The sequence below is a fragment of the Acomys russatus genome, chromosome 22 (assembly GCF_903995435.1).
Source record: "Acomys russatus chromosome 22, mAcoRus1.1, whole genome shotgun sequence".
Classification (NCBI taxonomy): Eukaryota; Metazoa; Chordata; class Mammalia; order Rodentia; family Muridae; genus Acomys; species Acomys russatus.
In genome coordinates, this window is record NC_067158.1 from 28,024,126 (window position 1) to 28,047,047 (window position 22,922).

General features: G+C 52.0%; 3 protein-coding genes across 3 annotated transcripts; 2 read left to right on the top strand and 1 right to left on the bottom strand.

Moving 5' to 3' along the window:
• Nucleotides 1–2,119: 2,119 nt before the first annotated feature.
• Grpel1 (GrpE like 1, mitochondrial) lies at nucleotides 2,120–8,134 on the top strand. Its single transcript, XM_051164861.1, has 4 exons — nucleotides 2,120–2,248; nucleotides 5,889–6,051; nucleotides 7,053–7,134; nucleotides 7,496–8,134. The coding sequence occupies exons 1-4, from the start codon at nucleotides 2,187–2,189 to the stop codon at nucleotides 7,840–7,842; spliced, it is 654 nt and encodes a 217-aa protein (XP_051020818.1). The 5' UTR covers nucleotides 2,120–2,186; the 3' UTR covers nucleotides 7,843–8,134.
• A 1,842-nt stretch (nucleotides 8,135–9,976) lies between these two features.
• On the bottom strand, nucleotides 9,977–20,085 carry Tada2b (transcriptional adaptor 2B). The gene is made up of 2 exons (XM_051164733.1): nucleotides 19,760–20,085; nucleotides 9,977–13,274 (listed from the first exon to the last, which is right to left on the bottom strand). The coding sequence occupies exons 1-2, from the start codon at nucleotides 20,027–20,029 to the stop codon at nucleotides 12,282–12,284; spliced, it is 1,263 nt and encodes a 420-aa protein (XP_051020690.1). The 5' UTR covers nucleotides 20,030–20,085; the 3' UTR covers nucleotides 9,977–12,281.
• Nucleotides 20,086–20,393: 308 nt separating this feature from the next.
• Nucleotides 20,394–22,559, top strand: Ccdc96 (coiled-coil domain containing 96). Its single transcript, XM_051165134.1, has 2 exons — nucleotides 20,394–21,015; nucleotides 21,094–22,559. The coding sequence occupies exons 1-2, from the start codon at nucleotides 20,635–20,637 to the stop codon at nucleotides 22,483–22,485; spliced, it is 1,773 nt and encodes a 590-aa protein (XP_051021091.1). The 5' UTR covers nucleotides 20,394–20,634; the 3' UTR covers nucleotides 22,486–22,559.
• The last annotated feature ends 363 nt before the right edge of the window (nucleotides 22,560–22,922 follow it).

Here is a 22,922-nt window from a genome sequence, read left to right on the forward strand (position 1 = left end):
AGTCAAGGCCACACAGAGAAACTCTGTCTCAAAAAAACAAAAACAAAACAACAAAAAACCCTCAAACCTCAATCGTATTAGTTAATCTCTACCTCGAGGACAATGGACTTGGGACATGGACACCAAGTGCTGAGTGCCTAACTGAGTGATGGGTAAGGTGTGGGCTGCTCCTCGGAGTCCATCTTTAGAATTGCCTGCTATGCCTATCGTTCTGAGTTACCTTTTCCACGGCTCTGGCAAAACACCTGGCAAGTAGCCTCTTGAGGGAAGATGGGTTCATTTGGGTTCAAGACGGCTACAGTCCATCCTGGTGAGGAAGGCACGCAGCAGGAGCGAGAGGCTGCCTTCTCACATTTCCATGGGCCAGGAAGCAGAGAGAGAGACTGGCAGCTGGTGCTCCTTGGGCTTTCTCCTTCTCTTTCATCCAGCCTTGGCTTCGGTCCATGGGATGATGCCACTCAAATTTAGAGTGGATCTTCCCTTTAATTAAACCCCTCTGGAGACACTTAGCACAGACAAACCCTGAGGTGTCTTCCCTAGCCGATTCTGAATCCAGTCAGGTTCATAATGAAGATGAAGCTCACATCCCTCAGTTCCGGGCATTTCCTAACTGACCAACCTCCGTGTGGCACGATGGGATGAGGAGCCACCCCCTAACAGAGGGAGGTGCCTCCATGCAGCGGAATGCAGCAGGACACCACTGAGAGACAGGTGCTAGTTCTGTTTTCCACCCCGGTGCATGCTGGGCCAGTATGAAGAAATATTCAAGAGCTCTGTCTTCTTCCAGCTGTGTGAGTCACCTAGCCTGGCCAGCCATTCCTCTCCCTAGCAAGTCTTAGGGCTGGTCCACAAGAGGACATATTAAAACGCCTGGCACATGGTAGGCGTTCTGCTGGCATGCATTTCACGCCCACGGTCGTGCTGTTGAGCCAGCTGCACGACCTTCTGAGGACTGTTTTTCTTTGTGAACACCACTCCATCCTCTCTGGGGCCACCCCACGTTTTCATTTGATCTTCCTTCATCCCTGTCCCTGGTGGGCAGCCCATCACCACTGCTGAGAGTGAACTCAGCTGCCCAAAGTGTTTTCTCCAGTAAGTTTCCTCTCCTCCTCGTGCAGATTATTAGCCAGGTGTGGGTGGTGATGTTCTGGACCTCAGGGCCCAGGTGGAGGTGGGGGGGGGGGGGTTGACACTGACCCAGGACTGGGACCTGGACCAGAACGGGACTGCAGAACTGCCTAAGATCCTAGCTTCTGGGGGTGGCTCCTACTCAAATAGTTCTTGAGTGGGTCACAAGGTGGCAGCACAGGCAGGTAGGCCTCCTAGCAGTAGAACCCTGGAAAGCCCCCAGGGGCCTCACCCCTGGGAAGAGCCTTGCTTGCCTGTCTCCACACACAGCAGCTATAACTCTCTTCATCTGTCTCTGCAGACACTGTCATTTCTCTGAAGCCTCATGACAAATGAGAAGACCCAAGATGTAAGAGTAGCCATGTTCAGGACAGGAGCAATTTGGTGACCTGGTTACTGCCAGGGAAAGCCACAGGAGGTTTAAGGACAGGAGGCGTCTGCCAACCACTCTTATCTGTGACCTACCCTAGAACACTGACCAAACATTTGCACCCGTATACTTTAAGCACTCCTGCACACGCTGCTTTTAGTTAATTTTCTTGTGTTGCATTCTGAGAAAACTAAAGGTGACAGAGGTACAAAACCAAGCCACGTTCATCGGGTCGTCCACAGGCAGCCTGCTGACACAACACGCTTGCGGCAGACATAGTAGAGATGGAGCCAGCCCCTTCCCGGACCCGCCACAATCCACTTGCAGAAGAAGGCAGTAGCAACCTTGCTCCAGCACAAGTTCCTAGGTCCCCGCCCCGCTCCGCCTCCTCCCGCCCCGCCTCTGAGCTCTTCCTCCTCATTGGCTATTCCCCACCGCGGCCCGCCCACAGAAGCCCCGTCACCTTCTTACTTCACCTTTCACCTCCTCACCTTCCGGGGCTCCCGACGCCTAAGTCCCCGCCCACCGGAGAAGAGGGAATGATTCGCAATTATTGGTGGACGTGATCTGTCCATCACAGCAATGGCAGTCACGGATTAGCTAGAAAGCAGCAGTGGGTGGGGAAGCAGGCGTAGGGACTTCCGCGCATGCTCAGTGTGGGCGCAGTGACGCAACCGTGGGGGCAGTCATGGCGGCTCGGTGCGTGAGGCTGGCTCGGCGCAGCCTCCCGGCGTTGGCGCTGTCGCTCAGGTAAGAGAGCGTCGTTCCTCCGCGTCGGCCCCACTCTCAGCCGAGAGCTCTGGCGGCGGCTGTAGCAGCGGGTCTAGTCCCCACAGCCGGTTCCTCTACGCCCTGGAGCCCAGTCCTCACAGCAGGCTTCCCGTGCCTAGCCTCAACACGCGGGCCTCCCGGGGTGTGCTGTGCGACGCTGCAAGAACTGGGCTCGAGAGCCGAGGAGCGGAGGCCACTGGGGCGTAAACGTGGGGATCTGGGGTACGCGTCAGGTGGAAGGTTCCGCCATTTGTTTGTCCGGCGACACACGGCACTCTCACGGGCATAAGGGGCACCACCCCTCTAGGGATTGCAAAAGACAACCCCAGAAGCCGGGGACTTGCCCAAGGTCAGGCAGCCAGGCAGAAGCCAGCCTGCGCAGGGGCTGGGGTGGCTAATCCCGGTAGCCGATATACGCAGTTCAGGGCCCGGGCCAACTCAGGCAAGTTCTAGGCTAGGATGTTTGCCGCCTGGTTTATGGGCTTTTTCCACTGTCCCTCACATTCCTTTCCCCCTTTTGTCTTCCGGGGAATGTGAGGTCCAAGGAGCAACAAAGTCAGAATGTGCGCAGTTTATTTAGACAAATGAACATTCTTGTTTGTTTGTTTGTTTGTTTGTTTGTTTTTCGAGACAAGGGTTTCTCTGTGTAGCCCTGGCTGTCCTGGACTCACTTTGTAGACCAGGCTGACCTCGAACTCACAGGGATCCGCCTGCCTCTGCCTCCCGAGAGCTGGGATTAAAGGCATGCGCCACCACTGCCCGGCTCAAAATGAACATTACCTTGGCTTCAGGTTTTTGAGTCACACCACCTAAGTTAGGCAGATGGTCTAATTATTGGTTAATAAAAAACGACTTTGCCTGAATCTTGTGGAAACTGCGCAGCATAGGAGCTGGGTTTTTGTTTTGTTTTGTTTTGTTTTTTTCACTTGGTGAGAGCTGGCAGGTGGATGATCCTTCATAGGCGAGGAGATGAAAATGGGCTCATGTTATGTAAAAAGCTGGGAGCAAGGCTGGGAGCCTCCCGGGAATATTCCAGCAAGAGCATTTCTTATTTGTGGTGCTGTATTCGGAGTTGACAGGAAAGCAGCCCCTCCAACCCCCAGCTTGGTTCATGTCTGTCCCTGGAATTGTGGGTTTGAAGAAAGATCCCTAGTAGGGAGGCCAGAGAGCTATATGGCCGCTAGTCATAACTCCCATAGTATCCCTAATCTTGGCTTCCCCCGTTCTGTGCAGGACGTAGCCCTAGGAATGCTGTATGTGAAAGGGTCTGTTCAGCCAAGTTGACCTGCTGAAAGGCTGTGATTGTCACTCTCAGGAGTAGAAAAAATTCATAATGAAGGCAAGCTTCACTATGTTTTTTCAAAATTAACTGATTTTTTTTTTTTTTAATTTATGTGTACAGGTGTTTTGCCTGCATGTATGTCTGTGCACCATGTGCATGCCTGCTGCCTTCAGGGGTCCAAAGAGAGCGTCAGATTTCCCTAGAACTGGAGTTAAAGTTAGCTGGCTGTTAGCCGCTGTGTGGGTGCTGTCCATCAAACTCAGATCCCCTACAAGAGTTACAAGAGCTCTCAACCACTGAGCCAACTCTGCAGCCCATATTCTTAGCCTTTTTAAAAGCATGAAGTAAAAATAAAACTAAAAGGTCACTGCTGGGACCAGAGAGGGCTCAGTGCTTCCGAGCACTGGCTGCTTCGGTGCAGGGCCTGGGTTCAGTTCCCAGCACTCACGATGGTTGGGTCACGGCCACCTGTAACTGAAGCGCCAGGAGGTCCCAAACCTCTTCTGCCTTACTCCCAGAATTCATTTGGACTCCCCTTTCCATTCCTCTGTCCAAATGTATCTCCCTTATCCACCTTACTCCTCTGTAACTCACCTGACCTGCAGAGCCTTCTGTGGACCTGCACACAAGGCCGCACACTGCAAGCCCAACACTTGGGAGACTAAGGCTAGAGGATCGCAAGTTTACTGCCAGACGCAATCTCTGAATAAATATACTACATCAAAAAGAAAACCGAGGGCTGGAGAGAAGTCTCAGTGGCTGAGAGTGGTTGCTGTTTTTGTAGAGAGCCCAAGTTTAGTTCCTAGCTCCACAGTGTCCGGTGGCTTTGGCTTTCACGGGCACCCACGCTCTTGTGGCATGTGGCATACCCTTACTTACCCAGACAGACACACACGGCCATACAAACACGCACATAATATCATTACATCTTTTCTTGTTTTTTGGTAAATCAGCTTGCTGGGCATTGTGGTACACATCTTCAACCCCAGCACTTGGGAGGCGGAGCTCTGTTGAGTTTGGGGGTTACATAGTGAGGTCCCGGCTCAGAAAAGAAAAACAGCCTCCTGGAGCCATAGGCCATTGTGTTTTAGGGGTTTACTTTTTCTGTCTGATGACAGTATTTCTGCTCAGGCCACTGTCATCAGCAGGATGTGCAGTGGGCCTTGTGTCATGAAAGGGGTCTGGGTACTTGGACTCAAGGAGACACCTTGGGATATATGAGGAGATGGTTAGGGGACACAACTAGGCCAAGCGTAGATTGCAGGTTCCTTGATGACAGGGCTTTCTCTGAACTGTTCTGTCAGGTGATCTGTTAGCTAGTGGATATCAGAGTGCATTAACATACCCTAATGGGACAGCCACGGCCACCTGTGCCATGTGCTGTTAAAGACTTAGGATTGGGGCAGAGGTAGAAAGATGGCTCAGTAGTTGAGTGTTTGCTTCTTTTCCTTGGAACCAAAGTTCAGTTCCTAGCACTCACGTTGGGCAGTTCACAACCACCTGTAACTCCAGCTCCTAGGACATGCCACTCATGGAGCATACGCTCATACAGACACACATGAAAAGGCACCCACATTCTTTGTGTGGTGAGTTGCAATGTGAGCACGTGGGGAAGGCCCAAGGTCACCGTCAGGTATCTTCCCTCTATCCCATCCTCATTTATTTATTTGTCAGGGGTCACTGCCGTAGCACATATGTGGAGGTCAGAGGACAACTTGGAGAAATTAGTTCCCTCCTTCCACCATATAGGTCCTAGAGACTGAACTCAAGTCATGACTGGCTTGGTGGCAAGCTCCTTGACCCAGTGAGCCAGCTTGAAGCTCATGATCATCACTAAGGTGGCTGGCTGGCCAGTGACTTCAGGAATCTTCGTCTCTGCCATCTCAAGACCAGGGCTGCAGGCGTCCCTCCATGTTCAGCTTTCATATGCAGGTTCTGGGGGTGCAAACTCTTTGTGCTTACGCTGTGGGGACTTTACCTACTGAGCCATCAGCCCCACAGCACATACTTTATGTGTCATAATTGCCCTTGTTAAGCCTGAGATAAGTCTTTTCTAGCAGGTAGTTTGAAATTACCCAAATTTCTAAGTTTTGTTTTAAGCATTTAGTTAGGGGAAGAGGGTCATACATTGTACAGTGTATGTGTGTGGAGAGTGGGACAGCTTGTGGAGAACTGGCTCTTTCTATCATGTGGGTCCCTGGGAATAGAACTCTGGTTACAAGGCTTGGTAACCAGTGCCTTTACCCACTGAGTCATCTCAAAGGCCCACATTTCTAAGCTCTGCTGTCTTTAGCATGCCAAAAGGCTGTCTTCACTTATGTGTGGGCTTTTCCTTAGGCCTTCTCCTCGCTTGTTGTGCACAGCTACAAAGCAGAAAAATAATGGCCAGAACCTGGAAGAGGACCTGGGTCACTGTGAGCCAAAGACAGATCCACCCTCTGCGGACAAGAGCCTCCTGGAAGACAAGGCAAAGCTGGAGGAGCAGCTGAGGGAGGCCACGGTAAGGCCCCTCAGGGAGGCGCACGGCTGGACCGCTGCCCGCAAGGTCTGCGTGGCACATTCAACGAAGCCAAAGACACTTAAGGACTTGTCTCCTGCCTGCTATGGAGCCAGGTGGCACACTAGCTGCCAACGTGGCCTAGAACCCAAGCCCTCTGTGGTCTGCTTCTGGCCTGGGAAGTCCCGATGTTGGTGTATGAGGGGAGTTTGGTGTGATCAAGCTGGGGCTTCAGAAGGGAATTAGAAAACTGTAGGTGTAGGAGTTGAGTACGGGAGTCGGTGGTAGCAATTACCACTCTTGTCGAAAAGCAGGCACCAGTCAAGCTCCTTAAGTGTGTGGGCAGTTGGTGGCTGACACTGTGCTGAACGCCCATACTCCTCACCACGGTCCCTTCCTAGATGAGGAAACTGAGGCACAGAAAAGCTAGCAGAGTTTCCTAAGTCAAAGCTAGACCAGGACAAGATGTCTTAGAGCCTTGCTCAGTGACTGCCTGAGAACTGAGGTCAGAGGTGTAGTAGAGACCACTGGAGTCCATGAGGGGACATTAAGCTGGAGATGGTCAGAAATGGGTGGCCACAGGGACAGTGGACAGAGGCAAGGCCCATCTCTGGCTACAGTAATTATCTGGCTAGGCATGTGAGCTCAGTCTCCTTCAGATTTTCTCCCAGGTGATCTTCGTCTCCTGGCAGGCAGAGAACTGAGGTGGGTGGCCCCAGTGATGTGCTTCAACACCCTCAAGTTGGACATTCTTCCCCACATGGGTGACAAGCATCAGCACAGAAGGGCCCTCTGGCTCTCTCCACTGTGCCCTGTGGCAAAAGTCTGCTCACATTCCCCGATTCCTGGAGACACCAGCACAGGTGTAAATTACTCTTAAACTGTCCTGGTTTTGACCAAAATCTCAGTTAATGACAGGTTTTATTTATGTTCTGATTTGGAGTTTGCTAAATCATTTCAAAACTGTAAATGTAATTAAATCCCCAACCCCCTTTTCCCTTTAGGAAAAATACAAACGAGCTTTGGCAGATACTGAGAATCTGCGGCAGAGAAGCCAGAAGCTGGTGGAGGAGGCCAAGTTATATGGTGAGCAGACATTGTGGTCTCTGAGGGGAAGGAGCAGGGTTGCGGCTGTGACTAGCAGTGGGTGGCGATGGAGCTCCCGCTGCCTTCACCGGTTACTCACTTTCTGTGGCCCGCTTCCTTGGTTTGGGAACTGCAAGGGCATATTAAGCTAATTTCCCTTTCTACCTCAAGTATTCCTTTCCTCCTCATTTTATTACCAAATTATTATTGTACTATAATATACTGTATTGTCCTGTAACTATCAGTTATTAAAGTGCTTTGGTTTTATGGCATGTGATTTGACCAGGCATCATGAACAGCCGTATGTGAGGAGCACACCCATTGATACCAAGTGCAGACCATCTTCTCTTCCTCAATGCAGGCATCCAGGGCTTCTGCAAGGACTTGCTGGAGGTTGCAGACATCCTGGAGAAGGCAACCCAGAGTGTTCCAAAGGAGGAGATCAACAACAACAACCCTCACCTGAAGAGCCTGTATGAAGGGCTCGTGATGACCGAAGTCCAGATTCAGAAGGTGTTCACAAAACACGGCTTGCTCAGGCTTGACCCCATCGGGGCCAAGTTTGACCCTTACGAACATGAGGCCTTGTTTCACACCCCTGTGGAGGGGAAAGAACCAGGCACTGTGGCCCTAGTTAGTAAGGTGGGCTACAAGCTGCACGGACGCACCCTGAGGCCAGCTCTGGTGGGGGTGGTGAAGGAAGCTTAGCTGCCTCCCTCGGGGCGCTGGACTTTGTAGGTCACTTGCTAGAACTCAAAGGACAGGCTTGTAATTTCTCATTTGTGAATTCATCTGACCCTTGCCCAGCCTTGTTGGAAATCTTAAGTAAGCTAAGCAGAACATGAAGCTGCTTGCACACTGTGTCAGGGACTCTGGGAGCCTGGTCACTGAGTTTAGCGCCACCTACTTCAGAAGAGGGCCAAGTAGGGCCTCAGGAGTAGTGTGACTAACATTATATCTGTTCCACCTGGTGATTGATGAATGCTTTACACAAATAAAAGGTCTTTGGCTACCCCTGTGCTGCAGTCTACCCCTGCGTGCCAAGGCACTGGTGTCACTCAGCGTGGTGGTGGTCCCTAGAATGGAAGGGCTGGAGTGGGAACATTTGTTTCCAGCAAAGCTAAGACCTTCACACGTGGGATCTAGCTGCTGTGAAGGGTAGTCTCTGAACTGGAAAATGAGGCATGAACTTGAGCGTGCTTAGCCTTTTCCCTGTAACTAAGTTGACAGACCGTTCTGAGTGTAAGGCTTCCTGACTGGTGTGCTTCAGACGTGCCTGCTATGTAGGCTGTGGTTAAGGGGATTAAAAGGCTCATCTTTTATCTTCTATTTTATGGTATTGAATTTTATCATCTACTGGAGATCTGGTGAGCACCTGAGAAGAAAGCCTGGCTTCCTCAGCTCACAGCTCTTCAAGCCTGGAGCAGCAGGCATACAGCACAGAAGCTACACAGACCTGGGCTGTACACCTTGGCCTTACATATAGTTACACTGCAGACCATAGGAGAAAGCCAAGGAGCCAAAGCCATAACATGGAGGAAGCTGACTTCAGGCTCCCACCAGCCAAAGACCCATTTCCCGTTTCTATAGAGAGCTCAGGGAAAAGGTGAGGAAATGGTGATCTAAAGGAAGCTGTGCAAGGGTGAGTCAGGGATTGCACTGTGGAGGAGCCAGCACAGATCAGGTAAACCGAGGTGGGATAGTCAGTTTTGTTATTAAATTAGAAAGATACCAGTAATCATCCCAAAATTCAAGGTTCCATCATCACTAAGTTTTCCTCCTTTAAGCTGCCTTGAACTATTTAGACAAAAAGAAAGCCTGTTGCAGCAGAGGCAGTGAGCCTTTATGCTTCATAACTGCATGCACCATCAGACTCCTATGGATACAATCAGCCCTTTTCAGCTAAAGCTGCTGAGCAGCACAAAGCTCAGCAAGGTCTAGTCAGTCTTGTTCACAGGTTCCATGTCAAGACAGAAGAAAAACTGTCAGAGGCCAGCAAGATTACTCAGCCGGTAAAAGTGCCTATTGCCTGGGCTGGAGAGATGGCTCAGAGTAGCACTGGCTGCTCTTCCAAAGGTCCTGAGTTCAATTCCCAGCAACCACATGATGGCTCACAACCATCCATAATGAGATCTGGTACCCTCTTCTGGCCTGCAGGAGTTATATGCAGGTAGAACACTGTTACATAAAAATAAAATTGTTTTTAAAAAAAAAAATGCCTGCTGCCAACCAAGCCTGACAACCTGAGTTCAGGCTCTAGAACCCCATGGAGGGAGAAGATTCCAAAAAGTAGTCCTCCTACCTCCACCTGCACTCAAACACAATGAAGTCTAAGGATAGTTGACAGCGAACATGAACAGGACTTTTCTTAAGTCTCCAGGTGCACTGTCTGTGTACAGCATTATGGAGAATACATAGATGATGTGTAGACAGTGCCTGCCGTTTTATTTAGGCCCATTTGCATACCCTGGTTTTGGTATCCTGGAAGGGAGAGCCCTAGAGCCAGTCAGGAGTGACTATAGCCTAATGTGCTGGTTGCAGATGCAGCAGTCAGCACTAACAGGAGATATGTGCACATTTCCCCTAGAAATTCAAGTCTTGCTCAGCCACATGAACGTCCAGTGTCGAAGCTGCAAGGTAGTAGCTAAGCTGTGTAAGTGTGGGTAACCAGAACTTTAGAGGCAGCTGGAAATGGGTCCTGCTCCATGGAAATCATCTTTGACCTTTTCAAGATCAGGGTCACTGAGGATGCGTAGGGCCTTTTGCTTCGCTGACAGCAGCTTTCCACCTCGGGTCAGAAGCCGGCTTGACAGCAAAGTGCCTGCCGTGAAGCTGGAGGATCAAGAAGCAAACATACACGACTCTGTTCTCAACAATTTAATGTAAAAGAATAATAAAAATGGTAGGATTTCAGTTCTTAATACATTCTTGGAATGTTGGCCTCCCAGAGAGCATTATTTCAAACAGTTGAAGAGTTATCTAACTTCTCGGACTCAAAGACAGTTTGTTTAAATTTGAAAAGACTTGGTTCCATTGGGTTGTGGTAGCTAATTTATCGTGAGAATTAAATACAAACATGTCAAAGTCTGAGCTAACAGAGTAATGTGACAAAACAGCTGGGGGCAGACAGGAGAGCAAACAATCCTAATATTACTTTTCCCTTGTAACAATATTAATACTTGAACATAAATTAATTATACATTCATTATGGTGTTTTAAAACAGTCACGCCCAAATAAATTTCATATCATCAAAAGATGTACACACACTATACACCTGCTTAAGCACGGCGTTTTGTCCGACAGCCCTTGGCCACACGTTGACAGGATCCTCTGCTTCTCAAGCTAATGTAGGTCAGGCTGTCACTTTGTAGAAGACACACTGAAGCTTCAAACCTCACCAAGACAAGGCCAGTGGTTCTCAAACTTGAGCTTGCATCCCAGCCACCTGGAGGGTTTGAAAAACACCCTGCTAGTCCCTGTTAATGAAACCCCAAATCTCTGCCTCAAGAGAATTAGTTACATTGGGGTATGACTCTATTTCTGACAAGTGCCCAGGAACCCCACTTTGAGAACCACCGGCTTAACTAGGCACTGAACACCACCCCACTGCTGTTCTGTGACACCAGCTACTGTCCACTAGTCACCTGCAGCGGGGCAATGTGGAGCTGGTCCTTTGACACCATTGCTCAGCATCTAATGGTATCAAGAGAAACCTACGCCTGGCTCACAGGGCACTTCCCTGCTAGCCCACAATGCACTTTACAACTAAAGCCATATATAGTATATTTGAAATGTTTTTATTTAATGCTGAAAAACTTACCCTAGGGGACAGAGGATGTAAAATGGAAAGGCACGTCATCAAGTCGTCCTTGGAAATGAGTTGTTTTTCTTCAAAATAACTTCACTTTCACTTCCGAGCCCAAACACTCTATGAGGTAAACAGGCTCTTGTACCTCAGGGACAAGGGGCAGAGGCTGTGGTCACTCCAGGACTCTAAAGCAGGGTCTGGGCGTGAGAACCCTGAGCAGCAGGAAGACAAACGCCTTCCTCAAGTTTAGAAGGAAGGTACCATACGAATCCTTTAAGGAGGCCCCAGAAGCAAGCTTTTTAGTAGGGCTGGGAAGGAGCCATTTCTGAGTTTGTTTCAAGATCACAAACAAAAGCAGAGCACAGGCTCCAAGGCACAGGCAGGATGCTCTGCACTCCCCAGGGCCACTGCCATACCCTAATCAGCTCACTGAGCCAGGCTAGCTAGCTTGCCCTACATTTAGTGAGAGGGACTCTGCAATGGGTGGTGGTGGAAGGCCTGAGCAGCTACTGCCTCAACTCAGCACTGCATACTCTGCCTTGAACTTAAACGGGTCTTGGTTCCAAGTCAGGTGTCCTATAAGGGTTCACAGCAGCGAAAGGCAGCCCCCACCTGACCCTGTGGCCCTTCCATTAACTGCTTTCCCAATCACAGGGGACAAGAATGTGCCAAGTAAGCCTGCCCAGGCAGCCCAGGCTGGGCCGGGCTAAGATGAAGCAAGCACTGTTGAGGGCCTGGGATGGCTGTTGTCAGGTAAGTGGAAGCTCAGGTGATCACTGTGTGCAAATGGGGGGGGGGGGCTCATCTTAAGTGGCTCAGTGGGGAACGGGCCTGGCGGTGGTCTCTGGCCTCCACAGCAGAGGGTTCTGTGCACAGCCTGCCTCCTGGTAAAGTGCGGTGTGCCAGCACTGTGCTTGGGGTGTCAGCTGGGGGACAGCAGTGGGCTCAGTGAAGGGGTACCAACAACAGCCCACCTGAGTAAAGCTTGTGTCACCAGGGAGAAGCTGATGGCAGCTCCTGGCTCCCACAGCATAACAGCTTCTGAACCCAAACAGGGAAAGGCTCATGAAAACTAGGGGACTCGTCCAAGGTGGGGACAGTCTTCAGAGGAACACAAAGGCAAGCTGTCTTCTGAAAGGATTACCTTAGGACTAAGTTAAAAAGACACACGTTTATCTCCCCCATGAGTCAATTTAAGATTGCTACTATTGCTTCTTCCAGAGGATCATGGAAAAAAATTTAGCCTTGAAAAAAGAATTCAATTTGTTTAAAAGAGCAACAATGCTGGGGGAGACCCCATGTCATTTGGCTCACAAACTGCTTTAGCGTCATCTGGCCTCAGGAAGCGTCCCTGGATATCCACCCACTTTCTGTGAGGAAATTTAAAATCCTTTTCTTTAGGACCTTGTCCAGATAACTGGGAAGGCGACTTTTAGAGGGGATTCCTTGTCGCTTCTGGAGGTGATCTTTAATTATAATAGTCTTCACAGTCACATAGCGTGCAGGACTCAAGTTCAAGGAGCTACAGAGAACCTTCTCCCGATCTGACAGCAGCTCAAACCCAGGAAGGTTCTCGATGGCTGCAAACTCGCCGTCTTTGCCATCCTCCTTCCCCCTTTTGGAGCTGGCCAGGTTTTTGTTCTCCTTCCTCCTCTCCCGTTTGTGTCTGGCAGCCTCGTACTCTGCCGACTCCTCCATCTTTGTAATGCCATTGCGCCGGTACCGCTGCAGCTCTCTGATCTTGGCGCGAAGCATCTTCTCTTTGTGCATGTTTTCAAACAAATCATCAAATTCCTTGCAGGACATGAACTGGTAAAGTGGCCGCAGTTTCAGCCGCAGCTCCTTCTCCTCCTTGGTGATCTTTCGCTTCAGTGTCTTCTCCTTCTCCTTCTTGTCCTTGCCCAGGAAGGCTGGCACCAGGTTATAGTCTCGGGCAATGTTCTTTCGGCGCTGCCTCTCCTTCAGCTTCCGCACATACATGTCTACGTGGGCACGCTTAAGCTCAATCTCTACATCGTCATCATCATAGTTCACGGAAAGCCCACTGATGAGCGTCTCAGCATCCTGGTCATACTCGATCTCATAGTCATCCCTCAGTGGCATGTAGCCCAGCTGCTGCTGCTCAGCCACGGAGATGTCCAGTGGGGGCAGAGGCGTGGTGAGGCTGGGCGAGAGAGGACCCCCACTGGGGCAGGTATGATCTGTTACTCGGTTAGGGATGGTGTCAGGGATGCAGGCTTTGCCTAAGTTGCCATGGATGTACATACTAACGTAGTGCTCCATCACTTCCTGAGGAGTCCGCGAAGCACCAACATGCGCAGCCATGTCTTCCTATAACAACAAAAGCCAGACCATCAAACCACTTCACTCAAGCTCCTCTCACCATCTCACAAAGCTTTACTTGGGCTACTTCCTACCAACGCTCTTACTTGTCACACACACACACCCATTATGCCCCCAAAAGATGTTCAGATATGCATCTCACTTAGATCTGAAGAAACATACACAGATGTACCTGAGAGGGAAGATCCAGAGGCACAGACCTGTGCAAGGCTATGTGGAAGCTGGTGACGGAGCTGGGATGAGAACTCTTAAGTCAGTCTTTGTTCTCTGCCTCCTTAGAGAAGCCCAAGCAAGTGCTATTGGCCATTTTACCCATTGCAAATCCTGAAGACCATTTGAAGACAATCTGGTGTCGGGGGGCACACTTCTCACTCAGACTAGAAATCACACTTGCCAGCTTGCCCACAGGGTAAATCAAGTCCATGCAACATGACTACAAAGAGGGCTGTTTCTTTCTGCAGCTGTAGGACAAGAAGAGCCAGGAGACCTTTAGCATTGTCCCAGCCTTAGGTTCTGGAACCTTAGCTGGCTCCTCTCTTCGGTGGCTGTGAATGGTGGGTATGCAGAGGCTAACTGCAGTGCCACCACTGCTGAAAGCATTCTCCATTCCTGCACGAGAGGAAACTGAATGGCTCCCTCAATCTTTTCCTTTTGCCAAGAGGCCTCTTCCTTAAAGTCAACCACTAAAGCCACTTCAGAAAGTAGTTGCTCAAAATGCACACTCATTTCCCGGCTGCTATTCTCAACACCAGTCCCAGAACCAGTCATACCTCTTTCAGCTACAGGCTATACACAGCTTAGAGAGGGTCAAGTTGCTTTGGGCCCCAAATGGTTATGCCTAATTCAGTCTCCATGCCCTTGAAGGCCAGTTGGACCTGATGGCTGTGCTGATCGTAAGCTAGGTGTTGCTGGCGGTAAAGAGGCCCACCTCAGTTAAGCAGCCCTCTGTCTGGGCATTTTCTGTGACATACGCCTCACCTGAAACATAGATCAGGGACCATTCCCACTGGCCTGAGATACTGTAGGCCTCTCACTTGTAAAGATTTGCACACACATGTGCATATGTACATGTGGTGCAGAGGCCAGAGGGTGACATCAGGTCTATTCTTTAATCCCTCTCCACTTCCTTCGGTCACCTATGGAACCTAGAGGTCACCGATTCAGCTGGATTAGCTGACCACTTAGCCCAAGGATCTGGTATCCTCCTGCACACAGTGGTAGGAGGCCAGATACATTGGGAAGCACCAAGCACAGCAGCCAGGGCCAGCAGTCTGTGATCTGCAACACCACTCCTGCTACTCACTCAAAGCTGTGCATGTATGTACATACGTGTTCTATGCCCACGGTCTTCCAAAGCCTCCCTTCTGGGGCCACCTCTTCTGTTCCCCACTCTTGCTGCTTCCCTGCTCATAATCCCTCCTCTTAGGGATTTGTTGGAGTCCAGTTAACACTAACAGGTAAGTGCTCCTACCTTTGTCATCCCCCTGAGACCTCACAGCTGCACCCAGGAGAGCAGTGCTCTTTCACTACCCACAGTTCCAGGTCAATAAACCTTGGGTGAGCTACCATAAGGCGCATGGCCAGTCAACACTGTATAGCTCAAAATCAGCAGTCTAGCTAGAAGCACTGCCTGTCACTGTGTGCTTATCTGCCCAGGCCTCTCCTGATGGTCAGTGCAGTACATGCTGAGGAGTCTTTGACTCATACAATTTCTGGTACTATGAGCAGACATCAAGGCCAGACTACTGGCCACTGCTTCTTCCTGCTTCAACCAACTCTCAAAGAGCTCCACAGAATGGCATGTCCTGACTCTGACTGGTGGAAGGCACAGTATACACACGGCTTCTGATGCCTCCAGCACCTTGACTGAGGCAGGCAACCTTGACTGGGGCGGGCCTCACAATTTCCTTCCTGTCTTTCCTCTTCAGCAGACAACCCCAGCCACAACCCAGCTGACACTTAACTCCATTGTTGTCTTTATTCTCTCAGCAACTGACTGTGAGGCATAAATCAGGCTGCAGGCCATGACAGGGGGCTGGGCTTTCTTTCCTAAAAGGCTTGGGGCTGGTCTTTGGGGTAGGAACATGTGCCCTGTGTTTAGAAGGAGCCCTGGTTCCTTCCCAGCCCCCCCCCCTTCCTTTTCTTTTCTTTTCTCCTTCAAAAAAGGAAGCCCTAAAGGGGCAGAAGCTAAAGGCAGCCCCTTTCCTGGGGAGGTGTGGTAAGGGGCAGCTAGGAAGCAGGCAGCACCTACAGGGCCAGGAGGAAACAGGAAACATAATCCACCTGAAAGAATTCTGAAGCCACCCAGGGGAAGGGCAGGTAAAGCACTGACCACAAAGTATCCTACAAAGTGCTCCTAGGCAGTTCTACCTCATTCTCCTTATCCCCAGAGGATGAGAGCTGGACAAAGCTGCTGTCAGCCTCTGCAGGCCAATGTGAGCTCACAGCTAAGTCACTGCTGCACCTGCTACCCCATCATGGCTCCATGCACCCTCAGATCAGAGTCTTGAGACTCTGCAGGCAGGCTAGCTCAGCCCATTATGTGAAGGGACATTTAGTCATGACTTTTCTTCCTGTGTCACAGAGCACAACTGGCCCTTCAGGTGGACGACTCACGCTATTCTTCTAGGGTATTGGACAACCTTGAGACTTCATTTTCTTGGGTACTGCTCCCAGCCTCTTCTGGTTTAGTGCACAGAAGAGGTTGTTCTGATTCAGCTAACATTTGGGAGCCAGTGTTCAACAGGACCTTTTAACTGTTTCTCTACCTAGGATCTTTCCTACTCTGGTCTGTCCTTATCGTGTCTAGCAATCCTGTCAGATGCATAGGCTTGGCTCCTACTAACCCTGAAAGCCTTCTGCTCTGGTGAAAAGGGGGATAGTCCTACAGCCTGGGAATTCCTACAAGTCAGTGTCTGAGCTGGTATCTGGCACTAGCGGGCCTGTGCTATGCTGTCAATGGTCCTATGAGGCATGGACCATAAAGACCTGGGCCCAGATTCTAGCTGGCCTCGTCCTTCAGCATAGCTGCTTCTCACAGTAAGTAAGTGGGGAAGATCTGCCTCAGAGTGTGGGGCAATCGGAAGTGTGAGGGAACAGTACAACACACCTGCCTTGAGGCCTGGCACCGGGGAATGGACATCAGCCTTAACACCCTCATCACAACCCTGTCCAGTGCCTGGCACATGGTTCAGCTTATGGGTGTCAGCTGTCATCTACAGAGGGAAGGCGTGCTACCCAGGCTGCTCCACCTGCCCTAGGGACAAGAACCTTCTCTGTTGGTTCCTCTTACTACATCCAAAACCACAAGAGCTGGCGTGAGCCCTACTTCCCCCTGATGGATGCCCCCTGAGGAGCTGGTCCTCTCAAACTGCCTCTTCTGTGACAGTCTGATATCTTTAGAGCCAAGTGACAAAATTGATGGCTTGTCTACTAAAGCACGAATCATCCCGAAGCTCTAAATGTCTGCATGTTTGTGTTCCTGTGTCCCAGAGGTCACACCTCATTCAGCCAGCAGAACCCACCACAGCCATATGGAGGCTGTTAGCACCCTAGCAGGCCTGGCCTGTGTGTGTGGCTGAGGGCCACCTCTTCCCTCTGTCAACCCCCCTACTATGGTATTATTCTTTCTGTGACTTCTCTGTGGTACAGCTCCCAGCTAGGCCCTGAGCAAAGCCTTCTGGTAGTACTACACCTACAACTGCACCAGGAAGCTTCTGGTCTCCAATCACATTACTTAATGCTCTTAGTGCTATAGTAGAGGCCCAGGCTATAATCATACCTAGCTGTCATGGGCAAAGCTATGCAATTCTTGGCAAGTAGCTTATATTCTCATAGTTGCCATCTTTCAAATGCAAACTAAGAACATAAGTCCCCCCCCCCACACACAGTGCTGCTTACGTAAGTCACGTGACATGTACATAAGGGTACAGTATAGAGCTGGCACATGCTCTATACAGGTCCAAACAGACATACTTGAGTGTCAAGGTCAGAAAAGAACCCCGCATCTAAGCTGTGGTGTCTCTGGTGAAGAAAAATAAGGCTCAGAGGAGTAAACCAACTAGCTTAAGAGCACACAGGTAGAGAGAGTGGTCACAGAGCCTCCTGTTCCTGTGAGGAGCAGTGGTTGCATATCTCAGCGTGGCCCTAAGACTCCTGCTGCGTAGGCACGGAGCAGTCCATGCACTACACAGGGCAGCCAAGCCCCAAGGATCTTTCCTTTGGCTTTCCTTCTTCCAAACCTGGGCCTGGGCCTCATGGGAACCTGCAGCTTAACTCCAGCTCCTCTGGCCTTCAAGCCTGAAAGCGCTGCTTCAGATGAGGTCATCCCAGTCCAGCCTGTTTATTCATCTACATTTTACACGCTGTGGCTCCTGGGTGCTAAGTGCCTCTGCCTGTGCTTCATGAATGTGGCACAAACACTGGCTGAGGTGCAGACTCTACAGTCCAAGACTTCTTTTCTTTTTAACAAAATAAAATATAACAAGATAGAACGAAACCTATCACGTTGAAGTTGGAAAAAAGGCAAACCAACAGAAGCAAAAGAGAAGGCACAAGAATTGGAGACCCATTCATTCATACACTTGGGAGGCCCATAAAATTACTAAACTGAGAACTGAAATATGTATGGCAGAGGACCCGGTGCAGACCTGTGTCAGCCCTGTGCTTGCTGCTTCCGTCTCTGTGAGTTCATATGAGCTTTGCTTGAAGGTTCTCCTGGTGTCCTCCTTCCCCTCTGGCCTACACTCTTTCTGCCTCCTCTTTCTGTAGGGTTCCCAAGATTTCAAGAGATAAAGCAAGCTCCATGCTGGGGTCCCCAGAACTAAGGCTTTCGCTCTCTCCGGTGGCTACTCTGCAGAGAAGCACTGGGGGAAGGAAGGAAGGCAGGCAGGCTCTCTGGAGCAGTGTGGTGTGAGGACAAAGATCAGTCAGTAGTCTTGACTGCGGGTGAGAGCAGGGCAGGCAGAAGAAAGGAAAACCGATCAAGGGAGTATGCGTGAGCTCACAGGGAACCACAGACAGGCCTGGCAGGCATTGGAGTGTAATCTAAGCAGAATGGGAAACCGCTGAGGGCCAAAGAGACGCAGCTTGTGTTTCAAAAGCCCTCTATGCTGGTGTGTGAGAAGGGCTACAGAGCACAAAAGGAGGAAGCAGGTAAACCGTGGGACTTGATTACAACAGGAGGTAAGTGCCAGCATGGTTCAGGCCAGAACTAGCAGCGACATTCTGCACACTTTTTAACTCGATGACCACTGACCAACTGGATGTGTGGATGAAGGCTTGAGGCTGGCTCTGTGTGTAGCTGAGGACAAGTGAGTCACCATGGGCAATCAGGTAAGAGAGGAGCATTAGGCACACGACAAGCTCCAGGCCCAGAGCAAATGGATGCCACACTTTCAGCTCTGAGGCTCTTCTTCAGGGTCCTTCACACTGCCTGACCTGTACAAAGCAGACGCTCAACACACACCCAGGAACACCACTTATAGACAAGATAACACACTGTTTCTGTAGAGCAGGAGTCACGTTGCTGGCCACCAGGAAAGCATTGTAGAGGAGGATCTTTCCCTAAGCGGGGGAGATGGGTCCAGAAGGTCACCCACTGCATGCTGACCTGGAACAGGAGGGCAGGAGGCTAGAGCGGGGGAAGCTCAGAGAAGCAGGACCCTAACATACTGGGAGAGAGTCTGAACAGGGCAGGGTCATGCTTAGCTCCCTCCATCTCTAAAAGCTTGAAGGTGTTACATAGGCGGGGAAAGGGTGGAAAGAGTGACAGTGCAGCCAGAGCTCTTCCCTAACATGGGTGAGGAGTAGAAGGAGAGCTCCTTAGAGAGCATCCAGGAGCCCAGCACACTATCTGGCTGGCACACGCGAAGGCTCTTGTCATCAGCAAGCCACCTATTACAGAAACCTGACAGCTAGAAAGCCGACCTCAGGATGATTGCCCCCTCACGAAGACGCCTTTGTTCAATCATTACTGACCACCTTTCACACCATGTCCTGGGTGCTATGGAGACCACGAATTAAGCAAGACGCTGGCAGAGAACCCTACCTACCACAGGTCACATACTGACACCCACATAAAACACACGAAGCCCTGAATGTTGACTAAGTGCATGAGAGATGGACAGGCCAGGCTTCTGGCCTTCCCCACTACTGTGCCCAGAAGAACCCAAGCCTTACCAGAGAGAACTCAGCAGGGATCGTGGGATCTAGCTTGCTGCCATCTCACTCAAGGAGAAGCCTGGCAAGGAAAAGGGCCTGCCCTGCACCCGCGTTCAATGCACACCTCTTGAGGACGGGTGTGAAGGGCAGACTGCTCCGTGTCCGGGCCACGGGTCAAGGCCCAGCTCTACCAGCTGTGTACCCGCGGGCGCCCAACACTCTCCGAGCAGTCCCGCCCGGCCACCTGCGGCCCTCCGCAGCATGCACCGAGCCAGCCAGCCATGCCCTCCCTCGAGCCGCCCGCCGCTCACCCAGTTGCCGAAACCGAACTGCTCGATGGCGTCCAGCAGCAGCTGCTCCTCGCGGCTGGTCCAGCCGCCCTCCGCCTCAGGACCCCAGAGTGTGAATCGTCCGCCGTCTACCAGCTGGTAGCCGTGGTAGCGCCTGTGGTGGCCGATCTCCGCGCCGGCCGAGAAGCACTCGGGGCACAGCTCAATGTCTTGGCACTCGGTGCAGCGGAAGCGCAGCGGGCTCACCTCGGCCAAGCAGTACACGCAGTACTTCTTACCCAGCTCCGCCATCTTCCCCCGCTCGTTCGCCGCCCGGCCCGCAGCCACCGCGCCCCCGGCCGTCAGCGCCCCGCCGCCCGCCGGGCCCGCCACGCCCGCCGCGCCCGCGCCGCTGCCGGCCGCTGCCACGGCCGCCCCCGCCCAGGCGCCGCCGGAGCCGGCCAGGCGGGCCGCGTCCCGCCTCAGCACGCAGGCGCCCTCCGGCCCGGCCCGGCCGCCGCAGCCGCCGCCGCCGCCGCCGCCGTCTCCCCGACGCATCGCGCAGGCGCCCCGCGCGCGCCCCCTTGCGGACAGCCGCGCCACCGCTCTGCGCCTGCGCACCGCCGCCTCCCGCTGCCTCATGGGCTCCAGCAGCCGCAAGGCCCCGCCCCAAGCCTGACAGCTGGCGGGGCGCGGACCGGAAGTCAGTCGTGTGCGCCACGCCTTTCTCGAGCCAGTGTCCAATTAGCGCCTCCCTTCACCTGTTCGCGGCCCTTCATTGGCCTAGTATTGCCGGGAGGCGGAGAGAAATGGAAGACGGGCGACCAATCGCAGGGCCCACCGCGAGCGCCCTGGTTGCCCCGGGAAACCTAACAGCCGGCAGCGGCGGTCCTCAGACCCTGGACAGCAGGTAGAGTATGGACAGCCACAGCGAGGACAGGGACACCGAGGGCGAAGGCGGAGCCGAGGAAGGCCTGACCAAGCAGCCGTCCGAGACCAAGGTCAGCTTGGAACCTCAGACCCCGGCCGACCTTGCGGAGCCGGAGCGGGAGCCGGAGCCGGAGCCAGAGCCAGTGCCAGAGCCAGAGACCCAGCCGGTGGCGGATGGCCCAAAAGCAGAGGCTTCGGAGGGGAGCGATGACACGCATGTCGTGGTCGTGGAAGGTCCGGAGGCCGCTGAGTCAGCGGGCGAAGCAGCAGAAGCCACGAGTGAGGCCGTGTCCCGAGAGCCAGAGAGTCTGCCGAAGACACAGCCCGAGACCGAGCCGGAGCCCAAGGAGCCAGAGCCCAAGGAGCCGGCGCCCAAGGAGCCGGAGCCCAAGGAACCGGCGCCCAAGGAGCCGGAGCCCAAGGAGCCGGTGCCCAAGGAGCCGGAGCCCAAGGAGCCGGAGGAGGACGAAGACGAAGACGATGACGAAGATGAGGATGAAGACGAGGACGAGGACGAGGAACCCGACAGGTCGGAGAAGCACAAGGACAAGATGAAGAGGGAGAAGAGCAAGGAGTCACGGTTCCGGCCTCCTCAGCCGCTGACCACGATCGTAGAGGAGGCGGCTGCTCCAGCTCCACGGGCTGAGAAAGCAAAGGAGTCAGTGCAGAAGAGAGGCAGCAAGGTGATCGAGGTGATAGGTCGGGAACGACGCAAGAAAAGCAAAGAAGAGCTTCACCGTGGGGAGGAGGAAGAGGAAGAGGAGGAGGAGGAAGAGAAGGAAGAGGACTTCGAAAACTTTGAGTGGTCGGCGGATGTGCAAAAGCTGCAAGAGCAGCAGCTGCGGGGTGAGCTCGTGGACCAGTACCGCTCCCTGCTGGTAGAGAGGGACCGGTATCAGCGCTACAATATGTACCTCCAGCAGAAGATCTACGAGACTCTACGCAAGAAGGGCCTGGAAGCAGCAGCAGAACCTGTCGACCAGAGCGCAGAACCAGAGTCTCCGGAAAAAGAGCAAGCATACTTGCGCTACCTGGCCATGCTGGAGGAACTGAAGAAACTAGAGGCAGACGACCTGGAGTGGTACCGACAGGAGGTGCGTGAGCTGAAGCATCAGTGCCTGGAGAAGCAGGCCAAGGTGGACAAAGAGTGGCGGCGCTTCCAGGCCCTCAAGAAGCAGGTGGTGATGCAGCTCATGGGCAGCTGCCGCATGCGCGGTGGGCGCCAGGCCGCTCTGAGAGAGGTGGAACAGATTCAGGCTCTGGAGGATAAAAAGGAGAAGGAGATGAGCGCAGTACGTCTGGAGAACGTGCAGCTGAAGCAGAGCCTGGTACACTTTGAAACCAGAATGAAGGCCCAGGAGGACTTGGCTGAGGGGCTGCTCCTCATCGACTTTGAACAGCTCAAAATTGAGAACCAGACCTTCAATGAGAAAGTTGAGGAACGAAACGTGGAACTTTTAAAACTGCGCACTAAGGTGACCAGCAACGTGCAGATTATAACCCATGTGAAGGAAAAGCTGTCTTTCATGGACAAGGAGAACGCATGCAAAAAAGCACAACTTTTGGAAATCGAGAGCCAGGTGGCCCTGGGAAGAGACCTATTGACAAAAACGAAACAAGCCCGGGACAGCCTGCGAATTGACAACATCAAGCTGAATCAGAAATGTGGGCTTCTGGGTAAGGAATCACTCCTCCAAGACTTGGAAGAAAAGGTGGAAAAGACAGAACTGCTCAATAGACGCCTGGAATCCCTGAAGCGCCATCACGCCGGGCTCATCCTGTCCTGCAAAGGGGTGAAGCAGAAGATCAGGGAGGCCAAAGCATTTCTCCCCTCTTGACAGTTCTGGCAGGGCAGTCGGCAAAACCATCTGCAATTCCAGAAATTGTCCTTCACTCTCTCCTGCCTTCTGTCATTCTGTGGGACTTGATTTTTGTTGGTTTTCAGCGTCCAAATTCCTGCTGAACACATCCAAATAGCAGTAGTTCCGCATGAGGTTAAGTAAAATATATCCAGAGAGAGAGAGTGGGGTGATTAAATTGACTTCTGATAATCTTTATAGCCAAGCAGCTCTATTGTTTAAAGGGCTGTTAGAATTGTTCCTTGCCCACATATAAGGATGGCTTAAAGGTTCAACCAGTGGGTAAGGTACAGAAAATCTGTATGCATTGGTCTGATCACTCAGTCATCTTTGTGTTAATTAAACTGTATAGTCTTGAATCACTGTCTCAGCTCAAATTCCCATCTCTCTGTATGTTGGGCATGTGGAGGCCTGAA

Excerpts from the sequence above, each read along its gene's own strand:
- Grpel1 (XM_051164861.1), top strand. The coding sequence starts at position 2,187 with ATGGCGGCTCGGTGCGTGAGGCTGGCTCGGCGCAGCCTCCCGGCGTTG. Across the intron at positions 6,052-7,052 it reads AGCAGCTGAGGGAGGCCACG|GAAAAATACAAACGAGCTTT; the intron begins GTAAGGCCCCTC and ends TTTTCCCTTTAG. Across the intron at positions 7,135-7,495 it reads GGAGGAGGCCAAGTTATATG|GCATCCAGGGCTTCTGCAAG; the intron begins GTGAGCAGACAT and ends TCCTCAATGCAG.
- Tada2b (XM_051164733.1), bottom strand. The coding sequence starts at position 20,029 with ATGGCGGAGCTGGGTAAGAAGTACTGCGTGTACTGCTTGGCCGAGGTG. Across the intron at positions 13,275-19,759 it reads AGTTCGGTTTCGGCAACTGG|GAAGACATGGCTGCGCATGT; the intron begins GTGAGCGGCGGG and ends TTGTTGTTATAG.
- Ccdc96 (XM_051165134.1), top strand. The coding sequence starts at position 20,635 with ATGGACAGCCACAGCGAGGACAGGGACACCGAGGGCGAAGGCGGAGCC. Across the intron at positions 21,016-21,093 it reads AGCCAGAGCCCAAGGAGCCG|CCCAAGGAGCCGGAGGAGGA; the intron begins GCGCCCAAGGAG and ends AAGGAGCCGGAG.